The 15,000-nt window shown below is 40.7% G+C and overlaps 1 protein-coding gene across 1 annotated transcript in view; it reads left to right on the forward strand.

Annotated features, from left to right (window-relative positions):
- Positions 1–15,000, forward strand: part of LOC115219910 (mannosyl-oligosaccharide 1,2-alpha-mannosidase IA) — a 533,489-nt gene that overhangs the window by 475,794 nt on the left and 42,695 nt on the right. The window contains exon 5 of the mRNA XM_029790220.2: positions 10,869–10,963. Within this exon, the coding sequence (XP_029646080.1) occupies positions 10,869–10,963 (95 nt within the window). The remainder of the gene's footprint in view (positions 1–10,868; positions 10,964–15,000) is intronic.

Here is a 15,000-nt window from a genome sequence, read left to right on the forward strand (position 1 = left end):
GTCACCTAGCTGTTCGGCAAAAGAGACCGATAGAATAAGTACTAGGCTAGCAAAGAATAAGTCCTGGGGTTGATTTGCTTGACTGAAGGCGGTGCTCCAGCATAGCCACAGTCAAATGGCTGATGCAAATAAAAGAAAAAGAATATATGTGGGATGGAGGTCTACCAACCACTTTGGGCAGCACTGATTTACTAGCAAAACTATGGCTTCGAAAAGAATTAGGGTTTTCATCTAAAAGAGTCTGTGACAGATTTGAAAAATTTACCCAAAGCAAACAAAGAATCAGAAGCCGGTATGGTAGCTCTTTGCAGTAAATGCTTGCTTCTAAAGAACTTAGTGAACTCTGCAAAATGCACCTAAGGACCAGGTGATGGTGTTAAACTAAGTGTCATATTTGGCTTTTACATTATCTCCCTGCACTTCTCTCTCTCTCTCCCTCCTTTCTCTCTCTCTCTCTCTCTGTCTATCTATTTATCTATCTGTGTATCTGTCTCTCATACATATTCATGAAGTAATAACTTGTTTATTGTATGAATTAACTGACCAGTGTCTCTTGGAAGTATATTTGCATAAGGCCTGCGTTTCTAGATCATTAGAGATGAATAATTAATTAGGGAGCGTGTATATCTCTGTGCGTTTGTACCGATGTGCGTGTGTGTGTGTATACATACATGTATATATATGATGTGGCTGTGGGGTTAAGATGTTTTGTTTTTTTTCTCCAACCATGTGGTTCAGGTTCTGTCCCACTGTATGGCACCTTGGTCAAGTGGATTCAGTGGATGGAGACTGTGTGGAAACCTGTTGTACTATGTGTGTATGATTCCATCGTATCACCCAAAATAAGCACACATCATCATCATTATCAGGTGTTGAGTTTATGCCTGTAAATATATATGTGTGTGTTTGTATATGAATGCACATACTGTCAGGCACATATACAAATACATAAATCAGAAGAATTATTGTTGTTGCTCTTGACTCTGACAGTGTCTGGCATTGGTAATCTAGCAATTGCTTTTGGTGTCAGAGGAAACCTTTTGAGTTCTGGTTTTATGGTTTTATGTTCTCTCCAAGGACAAGGGTCACAGTTCAAGTTCTGGTGAACAAATGTCATTGCCTCCTCTTCCTCATCTCTTTTCCTTCTGTTTTTATTGTACTTATTCTCCTCCTCCTCATCATCATCATCATCTTCAGCAGATGGCCCTAGTTTCTCTTCCCACTTGGAACTAATTCCCTTTCATTTAGCTTTCTAGATTCTTGCCTTTCATTTAGCCTTCTAAAATTATTGAGATTAGTACCAGCCATGCACTCATCATCATCATCATCGTTTAACATCTGCCTTCCATGCTGGCATGGGTTGGATAGCTTGGCAGGGGTCGGTCAGGCAGAAGCCTGCACTATGCTTCTGTATCTGTTTTGGCACAATTCTTATAGCTGAATGTCCTTCCTAACACCCACTACTCCAGAGTGGGCTGAGTGCTTTTTACTTAGCAGCACAGGTGAGGTCTTCTTCAGAGATGGTTTTTACAGCTGGATGCCCTTCCAAATGCTAACCACTTTACAGTGGCCCCTGCACTTTAAGTAGCACCTGCTCTGACAGGATCACCAAGTAACTTTGCCAGACAAGGAATCTTTGAGAGTGGAGAGGTGACAGATGATGAGTGCTTAAAGCAGTGTTTCTCAACTGTTTTACCCTTGCATAACCCTTGAAATAAATTACTTGTCTCAAGGAACCCCTGCACTATAAAATTTTATACCATATCTTTCTCATATTTTTCCATCATAGTTCACATGGTATGTATAATAATAATAATCCTTTCTACTAAAGGCATTAAGCCTGGACTTTTGTGTGGTGGGGCACAGTCAATTGCATCGACCCCAATACTCGAATGGTACTTTATTGACCCCGAAAGGATGAAAGGCGAAGTCGACCTCGGAGGGATTTGAACCCAGAGTGTAGTGACTGGTGAAATATCACAAAGTATTTCGTCCAGCGTACTAACAATTCTGCCAGCTCGCTGCATTCAGTGATAGTAATAATAATAGTAATGATCTTTTCTACTCTAGGTACAAGGCCCGAATTTGGGGGAGAAGGGGCAGTCAATTAGATCGACCCCAGCATGCAACAGATACTTAATTTATCAACCCCCAAAAGGATGAAAGGCAAAGTCGACCTTGGCAGAATTTGAACCCAGAATGTAAACACAGATGAAATACCTATTTCTTTACTACCCACAAGGGGCTAAACACAGAGAGGACAAACAAGGACAGACAAACAGATTAAGTCGATTATATTGACCCCAGTGCATAACTGGTACTTATTTAATCGACCCTGAAAGGATGAAAGGCAAAGTCGACCTCGGCGGAATTTGAACTCAGAAAGTAACGGCAGACGAAATACGGCTACGCATTTCGCTAATGATTTTTCTAGCTCGCCACATTATAATAATAGTAATAATAATAATGATAATAATTATCGTTGTTATTATCATTATGCGGGGCTTTTTTCTTTACTTTGAGCGTTTCAATGCTTCTAAATAGAAATTACTTGCAAAAACCAATAAGACAGGAAGTGGATGCAAATGACCGCTTGTGAATGTGTGTGAGCAAATCAATATCTATGAGTTTGTGGTGTACGTCAGTGTCTTGTGAGTGTGTGTATGTGTGAATGAATACCCATATTGTGTAAATGTCCCTGAATGTGTGTGTATGTGGGGCGGGGGGGCATCGTTGTTTAGTGACATGTTTTTTTGTTCTTTTTTTGTGTGATCTTTACGTATCTGTATATGTATATATAAATTATATAAACATATATACATATACATACAGACACTCATCTATACATAGACATACATGCGCATACATATATGTATGTGTGTGTGTGTATGTATGAATATATATATATGCATGCATATAATATATGTATGTATTCATGTCTATATGTGTGTGTGTATAGATGTATATATGTTTATACGTGAGTGCAAATGAATATGGGTATGTATGCATGTGTTCTTGTATATATATTTATATATATATATACATATATATGTATGGAAGCTTATACATGTGTGTGTATGTGTATACACACACACAAACATATCCACATAGATAGTTATTATCATTGGGGTCTTATTCACTTAGTGCAAATAAGTACCTAAGTGTTACTACTTATTGTTCTTTTTCTCTGCTATTGATCTGATGTTGCTGTTGTTGTTGTTGTCCACACTATTGCAGTTACTGCTCTTTTAGTGCCTTTTGTTGTTCTTCTTGTCATACTTGCTACATTGTCGATTAGTTCTGGTTTGTCATCCTTATTGAACCTAACCTAACCTATAACACACGGCACAGGCTAAAAAAATCCATAATCTTAGGTAACTCATATTCGTATCTGTGTGCAGCAGTCAGTCCACAGGAGAGGTCACAGGAGAGTGTTATATGCATTATACTGTGTAACAAAGTTTTCATTTCTTTTTATCTTTGGTAAGTGAGTGTTTTTCCCTGGTTGCTTCTATCAAAGGAAATGACAACTATTCTCTTCAAACTTTGCTTTTGCAAACTGGATATCAATGTTTTGAAACTCATCTATTTTCCATTACATTTCACACAGATTCTGCACTGAGTTGCTGAAGCAGAAATATCGTTATAGCAAATATTCTGCTCAATAGCACAGATTTTCTTGTCAGTTGATTGACCATAACCAGTTGAGCTTGTCCCTTAGTGGCTGACGATATGTGCATCTCTGATCATGAGCAGAAGTAGTGGGGGAGCATCGTAGCCATGTGTAGAGAGGGATTCTTTGGGATTTAAATGAATGTAACAAAGGCAAAGTTTTAAGGAAATATTAGCCATTTTTCATATTTTCTAGATATAAGGAAATAGGAAATAGCTGTTGCTACCCAAGGACAAAAATCATCATTGTTTTAACCCTTTCATTACTGTATTTATTTTGAGATGCTCTGCATTTCTTTCAATTACTTTAAATATAACAAAGAATTTAATAAAATAACTTAGTTATTATTCAGCTAGTGTTAGGAACATAAATTTTGACTAAGGTTTGGGGTAAGATTTTAATTCAAAACTTATGGAAACAAGATATTTGTACTCAGAGCCAGAGCAGGTTTTAGCCAGGTTGGTAACAAAAGGGTTAATGTCCAATTTTCCGTATTTGCCCAGGTGAGATGAAATTCACCAAGGCAGATAAGACAGATTTTTCTATGGCTGGGAGCTATTCCTGTCACCAGCCCTCACCTGTTTCCATAGAATATTGGAAATGAAGGACACTGCTTGTATGATGATGATGCTTGTTTACAGCTATCGCTTGATGTTAAGGCAAGGACGCAAGCACAAACACAGACACGTGCATATACATATTTGGTCATATACACGTTAACATGCACATACTATGGACTTCTTTCAACTTGCAACTGTGAGACCCACTTGCAAGGTCCCAGCTAGCCTTTGGTTGGCCCAAGGCTATAGTAGAAGATACTTGCCCAAGGTGCCACGCAGTGGGACTGAACCTGGAACCATGTGGTTGGTAAGCAAGCTTTTTACCACACAGCCACTCCTGCGCCTGTTTGTGAGTGTGTATATATATGTATGTGTGTTATGTCTGAAAAAACTGGAAATCATTTAAATTAGATCAAGGCTATATCTCTTTTTTTTTACTTGTTTCAGTCATTTTGACTGCGGCCATGCTGGAGCACCGCCTTTAATCGAGCAACTTGACTCCGGAACTTATTCTTTGTATGCCCAGTACTTATTCTATCAGTCTCTTTTGCTGAACTGCTAAGTGACGGGGACATAAACACAACAGCATCGGTTGTCTAGCAATGCTAGGGGGACAAACACAGACACACAAACATACACGCACATACATATATATACATATATACGACAGGCTTCTTTCAGTTTCCGTCTACCAAATCCACTCACAAGGCTTTGGTCGGCCCGAGGCTATAGTAGAAGACACTTGCCCAAGGTGCCACGCAGTGGGACTGAACCCGGAACCATGTGGTTGGTAAACAAGCTACTTACCACGCAGCCACTCCTGCGCCTATGTATATGTATATATATACACTTATATTCTTTCATTAGCTCAGCATGTTTTTCCATGCTAGCATGGGTTGTATGAGATTATTTGAGGTAGGATTTTACAGCCAGTCATAGTACATCTAGAACTACATAATCCAGTGTTTATACCTCTTTCTCTTTCTAAAACAGTTGCAAGTGGTGGGGGGAGGGAGAGATTAGTCTACTATTTCAGGCATGTCATGTGACTATATCAAACAGACACCCACCCCCACCTCCCCTCGCAGTGTCTGAGAAGAGGTGGGGCTGGAGTTGAAGAAAAACTTTGATGGATAGGTCAGCATGGCCCATTGCTGTGTCATCACCACTGCTGCCACCACCATTGTCATCAGTGCATTGGTGTCCTTGGTGGTTTCTTTTTTCCTTTGTCGTTTTTAATTAATTGATTGCTTGATTGCTGTTGCAAATGTGTGTGTATGTATGTATGTGTGTGTGTATGTGTGTGTGCAGATGCTGCAATATGTGAAGTGATGTAAAGCAACTCAACCAAAACAACCAACTTTCTGGGTGCAAAGGCTTGCCAATTCCCCTACATGCTTTTGAGGGAATGGGTCCAGGGATGACAATGATTGTGGTAGTGACGTCTTTGATGATGGTGTTGGTGGTGGTGGTGGTGATGATAATGACAACAACAGTGATGATGGCAGTAATGGTGGATCAGTGGCGCTGTTCCAAGTGCTAGTAGGATCGGCTGATGGTATGATGGTGGTGGGGAGGGACTTCAAGCTTTGACTTGTGTTGATAATAGTGAGAGGCGAAAGTGGTCCATATCTATGGTGACAATTACAGCAGAGGCTGTGGTAGTAATAGTGATGGTATTGTTACTGCTGATGATGATGATGATGATGATGTGGAAGAGAAGGAGGTAGTATAGAGAATGGAGTTGACTAATTCATTTCTGACCACCACCACCACTACTACTGCTACTGCTACCAATTTCTACTACTATCACCACTTCTAATACTGCTGCCACCACTACCTCACTGCTACTCCTCTTACTACTACCGCTACCAACACCAATTTTTACTGCCACCACTTCTACTACTACTACCACCACCACCAGTACCACTTCTACTGCTGCAGGAGGGTTTTCCAACCTTTCTGTCTACAGCTGACTTTGTCCAAGAGTTTGACTTTTCCATCTCCAAGAGTTTCACAGACTCCGAATTAGAAGGGGTTTTCACTTGATGAAAATAGAATATTTCCGAAACCGTTTGAGATAACAGTTCTGTACACCCTACGAAGGCCATCGCAACATCACCACCACAACAACAACGCTCCCTTCAGAACTACCAAAATCGCCGCTGCCGCCATCATCTTTGCTGCCACCACCACTACCATCCCTACCGCTGCCAGTATTGCTTTCAGAATCACCAAAACCCAATTTCCCCATTGTTTTCCTCCACTTGAGTGGGGTGGGCAAAGGGCCCAGGGACAAAATAGAGAGTCAGTCAATCAAGATCTGCAGTTGGTTTATTGAAATTTTTATTCATGTCGACAGTTTTTCTTCTTCTTCTTCTTCTTCTTCTTCTTCTTCTTTTTCTTCTTCTTCTTCTTCTATCTTCGCTTCCATTCCACACTCTGTGGCTCCTTGCATGCAACCACCAACATGCAAACTTGCAAATACACATGCATACACACACTTACATACACTCACATGCACACACACACACACACACGCACACACCTATCTTGTTTAATTTCACTTCTCTTGTGTTCTTCATATCTGATCTGTCTACTTTTTCTGCCCCCTCTTTTTCTCTCTCCCTCTCTCTCTCGCTCACTTCATCTTCATCTGTTTCTCTGCCCATTGCTCTCTCTATCCCCTCTTCTATGTTTCCATGCACCCCCTCTCTCCATCTTCTCATTTTTCTCTGCTCTTATCTCTTTCTCTCGTTCCTTCCCCCTTGCTTCCATGCCCTTCTCTCTTTCTCTCTCGTTTCTATGCCCCCCTTCTCTCTCATCATTTCTCTACTCATACTTCCTCTCTTCCTCCTTACCTGTCTCTACTCTCTCTTTTCTCACTCCTCTCTCCTCATCTCTCACACTCCTTCCTCATATCACCCACTTCCTTTTCCTCCGTTGCTTCTGGCCTTTCTACTAAGAACAGACATCTCTCTTTTTCTATCCACTTTGTCTCCCCTCCAAGACAATAAATACTACAGACCAGACCCAACCAGATCCAACCAAACCTGACCAGACAGAAACCAAGAAAGTAGCCATGCCAATTTTTCATCAGCGTAATGGATAAAAAGAAGTCATTTATTTTCTTTTTCTATTTTTCATTTACTAATTGTTATTGATAATTAATACTTAATTAGTTTGGTGGGCTTTTGTATTCCCCCCACCCCCTCATTTGTTCTACTCCTTCGTATCATTCTGCCATCTCTCTCTCTCTCTCATTTTCCTGTCCACTTACTCTTGTTCTCTCCTCCCCCTACCTTTTCTATTTCTTTCCATCTATTAGAACTTCTTGCTCTCTTCTCTTCTATCTCCCCATCTCTCCTCTTCTATCTCCCCATCTCTCCTCTCTCTCTCCATCTATCCCCTCTCTCCTGGTCCGGTCTCTCCTCTCCCGATTTCTCCTCTCTCTCTCCCCCTATCCTCTCTCCCATCTCTCCTCTCCCCCTCTCTTTCTTTCCTCTTCCCTCAACCCCTTCCTCCACTGTCTCATCATTACAGTATCATTATACCAACATTCGTGACAAAATAAATCACATGACGAGAGAAGAATTCAGTCATCAACAACAACAACAACACTTATAATATTAATGATGATTTCAAATTTTTGTCCCAAGGCCAGTTATTTCAGAGGAGAGGATAAGTTGATTACATCGACCTCAGTATTCAACTGGTATTTATTTTATCAACCCCCTAAAGGATGAAAGGCAAAGCTGACCTTGACGGAAATTGATCTCAGAACATAAAGACAAATAAAATGCCACTTAGCATTTTGCCTGGCATGTTAACAGTTCTGCCAGTTCGCTGCTTTAATAATAATAATAAGAAGAAGAACAACAACAACAACAAGAGCACTCAGAGAGCGCAAACATCCGCCAAGGCAACACCAACATCCTCTCAACGATTAGCTGGAGATGATTTTTAAAATGAGAATATCTGAAATAAACCTGACTGCTCTCACAAATGAGAATACTAAAAATGAACCTGACCACTCTCAAAAATAAAAAAAAAAAGCAGGAAAAATAATCCAGAATCCTTGTCCGGTACCGGATTGATCCCAGAGTCTAATCAGTTTGTGCTTGTCACGAGGTGAAACATAGCTGAAAGTTTCATCTGAATCCCTCCAGTTGTTATCGAGATATCTTATCCACAGACAAAAAAAACAAACCAACAACCTCTGCCTTCGCTAAAGTGGAGGTAATAATCCTTTCTACTGGAGGCACAAAGCCTCAGATTTCTGGGGATGGGACTAGTTGATTACATCGACCCCACCCCCCACGTCTGACTGGTACTTAATTTATCGACAGTGAAAGGATGAAAGGTAAAGTCAACCCTGACGGAATTTGAACTCAGAAGAACGGTACAGCTATTCTTAGTTTGCTTGGGGAAAATCGGTGTGTGGGGGGGGTTATTTTCTTCTTTCCCTTTTTTGGTTTTTCTTTTACTTGTTTCAGTCATTTGACTGCGGCCATGCTGGAGCACTACCTTTAGTTGAACACACACACACATATATACGACGGACGTCTTTCAGTTTCCATCTACCACATCCTCTCACAAGGCTTTGGTCAGCTTGAGACTATAGTAGAAGACATTTACCAAAGGTGCGACGCAGTGGGACTGAACCTGGAACCATGTGGTTGGGAAGCAAGCTTCTTACCACACAGCCACTCTCCTGCATCTTACTTATTTTTTAATTTCAATATTTCTGGTTACGAAGAAACCCAATCCTTACATCAAACATGTGACCACATAGCAGTCATGGAGAGTGATGTAAGGCTTGGAGTTGATACATTTTCCATCCTTGTTGTTCGTTTGTCCTCATTATTTCTGCGACATTCCTTCCCAAAAAACAATTTAGCTGCTGTTCATTCATTCTACTTTATACATTCTTGTATTTAATAAACTTGCACCCAATTCTATTATAAACAGTGATTGTCCGTTCGTTTTAAGTTTTTATTTGTCTTTTTGGGGGTTTTGCTTTTTGTTTTGTTGCCCATGCTTGCATGGGGGTGGACAAATATTTATTTGAGGCATTCTTTTACACACAGATGTCTTTCTTAATGCTAATCCTTACATTCCCTCTTTTTTACCTCATGTGAGGGTTCTCTTATTCTACACGACCTCAAAGCCACCGAGTGTGCAAATGACAATATTGCCCGCTGCATTTTTGTGCAAGCAATTGCAGATGTAACATTCACACACACACACACACACAAAAGAATAATAAGAGAACAGTCAACTTAATATGGGGAGTGGGAAATCCAACATTCCAGACAGTCCTTCAAGTCAGCAGGAGAAACGATAAAGAGAGACAGCAGATTTTACATTTTCTCTCTCTCTCTCTGGGCTTATGTCGAACACCTGCTGTTGCATTCGAGAAGAGTACAACTGTCGAGCGAATCTGTAATTAAGATCGTTCCGCCGATCTCCCTGAATAGGGAGGAGCGAGCCTGTTTTCTCTCGGTAGTTGCAGTGGCGAAAGAAGTAATATGGAAGATGGGAGTGAGAGGAATTGCAACAGGCATGTTCATCTCCAGTCTCGGGCTCATCGACTTTTTCGTTTTCCACATGAAACGAAAAATAAGGCTGGAGAAGAAATGCCTGTCACAAAGTGTGTTTCGTAAAAGATGGAAGTCTATAGCAAGTATGTTGCGAGTGAGAGGACCTGTTTAATCGAGAATGTAAAAAAAGGAGAAAGCAAAGTCTTCAGTGTGAGTATGTGGTTTGTGGGGTCAACCATGTCCTCCGCTTCATTTTTTGTTAATCACTCATTCTCATTTAATTGTATATATTTTAATTGTTTGTTTATTCGATACCCTGACCCCAACGTTTGTTTTGTCTGTCCCCGTATTGTCCCCTCTTTTTCTCAACCTTATGGTGAATAAAGAAATACTCTCTCTCTCTCTCAGTTGGAGAGATCATATAACCTACAGAGAGCTATACCAAAGCCTGCCTTGACTGTCTGACACCATCCAGCAGAGAAGATTATGTTTTGCTGGCCATTGCGACAGAGCTAGGGACCGAGAGTTTTATAAGTTTTTAGTTTTGGTCACCATTGGGAAACGACCGAGGCAGAGGAGCAGGAATGGAGATCTTACCAAAAATGCTCAGAAATGATACTGGCATGAACTCTGATTCTGAAGTCGTGGTCTTGATGGGGGACAAGGACAGTTGGAAGCAGAGAGTGAAGGGTGTTATAGTTTCATCCATGGAGGACAGTTGGTGATGATGTTAGACACCTACACAAAACCACTATGGTCTTCTTTCGGTGTCCATCTACAAAATCCACCTGCAAGTCTTTGGTTGGCCCAACTTATATTAGAAAACCCTTACCCAGTGTGGTGCACAGTGAGACTGAACCTAAAGTCCCCTGATTGGGAAGCAACACACCCAACTGCAAGGCATGCCTTTACCAAAAAAAAACTATCCATTCTGTCTTATTTGTGGGTTTACTAAAGAAACATTACTAGTTCTGTTGTATACTCTTGCAAAAAAAAAACCCATTAATTTAGCTATGGACCCTGATGTATTTATTAAACTCGAAGAATTTCACTGCTGTAACTCATTATCATCTTCATTTCTCTCTCTTGTAGATGTTCAAAGAAAAAGCCATAGACGTCGGAAACAAACTGCTCCCAGCATTTGATACCCCAACTGGTATACCCCAGTCCATGATCAACCTTAAAACGTAAGTACTTTGTGTTGTTTATATTTATTTACGGTTCTATATTTAAGAGACGAGGAATTGTTTACATTTGATGAATATTTGATAGAGAGACAGCAGTAGATGACTTGCTGTAGAGGAGGCCATGCTGGGGCACTGCCTTGAAGAATTTTCAGTCAAACTAATCGACCCCAGTACTTGTGTTTATTTTTTAAGCCTGGTACTTATTCTATCGGTCTCTGTTACTGAACTTCTAAGTTACAGGGATGTAAACACACCAAAACCAGTTGTTAAGCAGTGGTCAAACAAAGACACACACTCATATTTATATGGTGGGCTTCTTTCAGTTTCCATCTACCAAATCCACTCCCGAAGCTTTAGTCAGCCCGAGACTATAGTAGAAGACACTTGCCCAAGATGCCGCAGAGTGGAACTGAACCCGGAACCATTTGGTTGGGAAGCAAGCTTCTTACATTATTTACATTCGACGGATATTTGTCCTCATCTTGTTTGTTACATATCCGTTGAATGTAAATAATGTACGTAATTGCTCATCTCTTAAATATAGAACTGCAAGCTTCTTAGCACACAGCCACTGTGTATTAGCTGGATGATGGAAGCACTCCATCGGTTACGACGACGAGGGTTCCGGTTGATCCGAATCAACGGAACAGCCTGCTCGTGAAATTAACGTGTAAGTGGCTGAGCACTCCACAGACACGTGTACCCTTAACGTAGTTCTCGGGGATATTCAGCATGACACATAGAGTGACAAGGCCGGCCCTTTGAAATACAGGTACAACAGAAACAGGAAGTAAGAGTGAGAAAAAGTTGTGGTGAAAGAGTACAGCAGGGATCACCACCATCCCCTGCCGGAGCCTCGTGGAGCTTTAGGTGTTTTCGCTCAATAAACACTCACAACGCCCGGTCTGGGAATCGAAACCGCGATCCTATGACCGCGAGTCCGCTGCCCTAACCACTGAGCCATTGCGCCTCCACATTAGCTGGATAGACAGATAGAGATGCAGGTATGGCTGTGTAGTTAAGGAACTTGTTTTCCAAACCATTTGGTTTTCCACTCAGCCCCAATGCACAGCACCTTGGGTATGTCTTCTTCAAAAGCTTGGGCTGGCCAAAGCCTTTTAAGGGGATTAGGTAAATAAAAACTGGGAGGCATTTATCATGTGTTTGTTTGCATTTGCGCTTCTCCAAAAATCACCAGTTCCGAGAGATGTTAGTTAGTTAGTTAGTTAATTTGGTTCAAAAGCAAATAGCAAGGCCATGTAGGGGGACATGGAGTTAAGAACAGGGTGGTGTTCATGTAAAGAGTTCAGGCCACTTGAGGTCCAGGGAGGCTTTGAACAAAGCGGTCGTCGGCATCTTCACCATCTCGTCTGGCAGCTTGTTCCACGGATCCGCAACCCGGACGGAGAAAGCTCCTCTCCTTCGATTGAGATGAAATCGTCGCAGGTAGAGCTTTTCGGAATGACCCCGCAGCCGACGCTCCGGAGCAGGAGTGAAGAACAGCTCTTTCGAGAAGTTACACTTCCCGCTTATGATGTTGTGGGCGAGAATGAGATCACCACGGCGGCGGCGTGATGATGTTTTTAATCTCCATTGTCAACCAAACACCTACTGGGTTTGTGTATTCGAAAGCGCGTAAAATAAGAGATCCTGTGCTTGGAAATACAGAAATGGGTTAACAATAAAGAAGGGTATCCAAGCAGGAAAAAAAAAAAGGAAAACAATACCTTGATAATATATTTGATTAACTTGTGTTTTAACAGGGGAAACAAATGAACGTAAAAATGAACAAACGTGCGTGCATGCGCTTGTGCGCATTGTCTGCAAAATATATTCTTGTCAAGTGGCAGGCAAAAGGCACTTTACTCTTGAATCACTTTCTGCTGATTAAAAATACAAAACTGTGTGTATATGTGCATGTGTGTGTATGCATTTATATTTGTGTGTATGTATATGTGTATGCATGTATAAGTGTATACGTATATGTTTGTGTGTGTGTATGTGCGCGTGTATATATATATATATATATATATATAAAGACACACACACACACACACACACACACACACAGGGTGTTGCTGAAATGTTCCTGGATTTAGGTAAAACAAAATACTGGAGGATCGGTTGTGATTTTATTCATAACCTCTCAGATTCACAGACTTATTGCAGTGGTCCTTCAGGTTTTCTAAGACCCGTAAAAGAACTTGGAAGGTTGGGCCTCCAACCAGCCCTTTCATGAAACCCTTAAAGCCAGGTGATCTAACTTGAAACCTTTCATCAAATTTTCATGTTAATTTATGTTCCAAACACCAGTTTAATAAATACAGTTATTTTACTAAATCCTTCATTATTTTCAAAATTAATTGAGACCAAAATTTTATGCTCTTGTTGTGTTATTTTCCACAGACTAATGAAGACAAAGTTATTTTACTAAATACTTTTTTTATTTTTCAAAATTTCAAAACTGAAACAAAGGCAATGTAAGTCAAGAGAAATATGGTAACAAAAGAGTTAAAGTGATCTAAATTTAAACCTCCCATCAAAATTTCATGTTAAATTCTGTTCCAAAGACCAGACTAATAAAGACCAAGTTATTTTGCTAAATCTTTCGTTATTTTCAAAATTAAGTCAAACAAATGCAGTGCATCTCAACAGAAATATCGTAATAATTGGTTTAAGTATCTTCGAAACTGAATCTGTGCTTGAAGATACGCCAATTGTATATGTGTGTGTGTGCTTTAGGTATGAGTCTTTTCATTTCTGTTGCCTAATGGATAAGGCGTCTAATTTTGAATCAGAAGATTGTGAGTTCGGGTCTCGTCGTGGTCGATTTATTAGCTTTTTATTTTGTCCGTGCCTATGGCACATAAAAAGCACCATCCAATCGTGGCCGTTGCCAGCCTCCTCTGGCCTCTGTGCCAGTGGCACTTAAAAAGCACCTACTACACTCACAGAATGGTTGGCATTAAGAAGGGCATCCAGCTGTAGAAACACTGCAAGATCAGACTGGAGCCTGGTGCAGCCTCCTGGCTTCCCAGACCCCGGTTGAACCATCCAATCCATGCTAGCATGGAAAACGGACATTAAACAATGATGATGATTTGCAATATAACTTTCAATTGTGAAGGTGCATAGCTTATTGATTAGAGCATTTGACTCGCGATTGTAAGGTCGTGAGTTCAATTCCCAGTGACGTGTTGTGTCCTTGGGCAAGACACTTTATTTCACATTGCTCCAGTCCACTCAGCTGGTGAAAATGAGTTGTACCTGTATTTCAAAGGGCCAGTCTTGTCGCATTCTGTGTCATGCTGAATCTCCCTGAGAACTACATTAGGGATACATGCGACTTTGGATTGCTCAGCGACTTGCACACTAATTTCATGAGCAAGCTGTTCTGCTTATCATATCAGCTGTGACCCTCGTCGTTGTAACCGACGGAGTGCTCCCGTATAACTTTCAATACCAAATAATACACACACATTCATCTTACATGTGCAGGCATAAATAACCTGTGTACTGTTATGCTGTCATGGAAGAACAGAACAGATTGAATAAATAATACTGTATTGTAATAATAGTACTGTATGAAATGTTCCTTCTTCAAAAAAAACCTGGCACCTCTATGGTTCTCTTATTCCCCTAAACTTCAAAAGACTAAGTTGGCTTGCTAGGCCAAACCATCAGCATCACCACCACTGCCAAAACCACCAGCCAATAATCGCTAATCCATACTCAAGATTAAGTTATTTAACCAAGAAATTAAATTATTGATACAGAATGCAAGAGAATAGTATATGTATGTTTGTGTGTACGTATATATATCTCTCTCTATATAAACGGCAGTTTGTCTGTGCGTTTTCTGTGTGTCTGTTTTCTCGTACACTCACTCTGACCACGGCTTTCAACCGATTCTGATGAAACTTGACACACACATAGCCCAATGTCATAATTCAAAACTAACGCAGCGAAAATTTTGAAAAGTTCCCCCAGTTCTGAAAAAAATCGATAAATTCGACATGGGGTCGAGAATCAGAAAC

The sequence above is a fragment of the Octopus sinensis genome, linkage group LG15, assembly GCF_006345805.1.
Source record: "Octopus sinensis linkage group LG15, ASM634580v1, whole genome shotgun sequence".
NCBI lineage: Eukaryota > Metazoa > Mollusca > Cephalopoda > Octopoda > Octopodidae > Octopus > Octopus sinensis.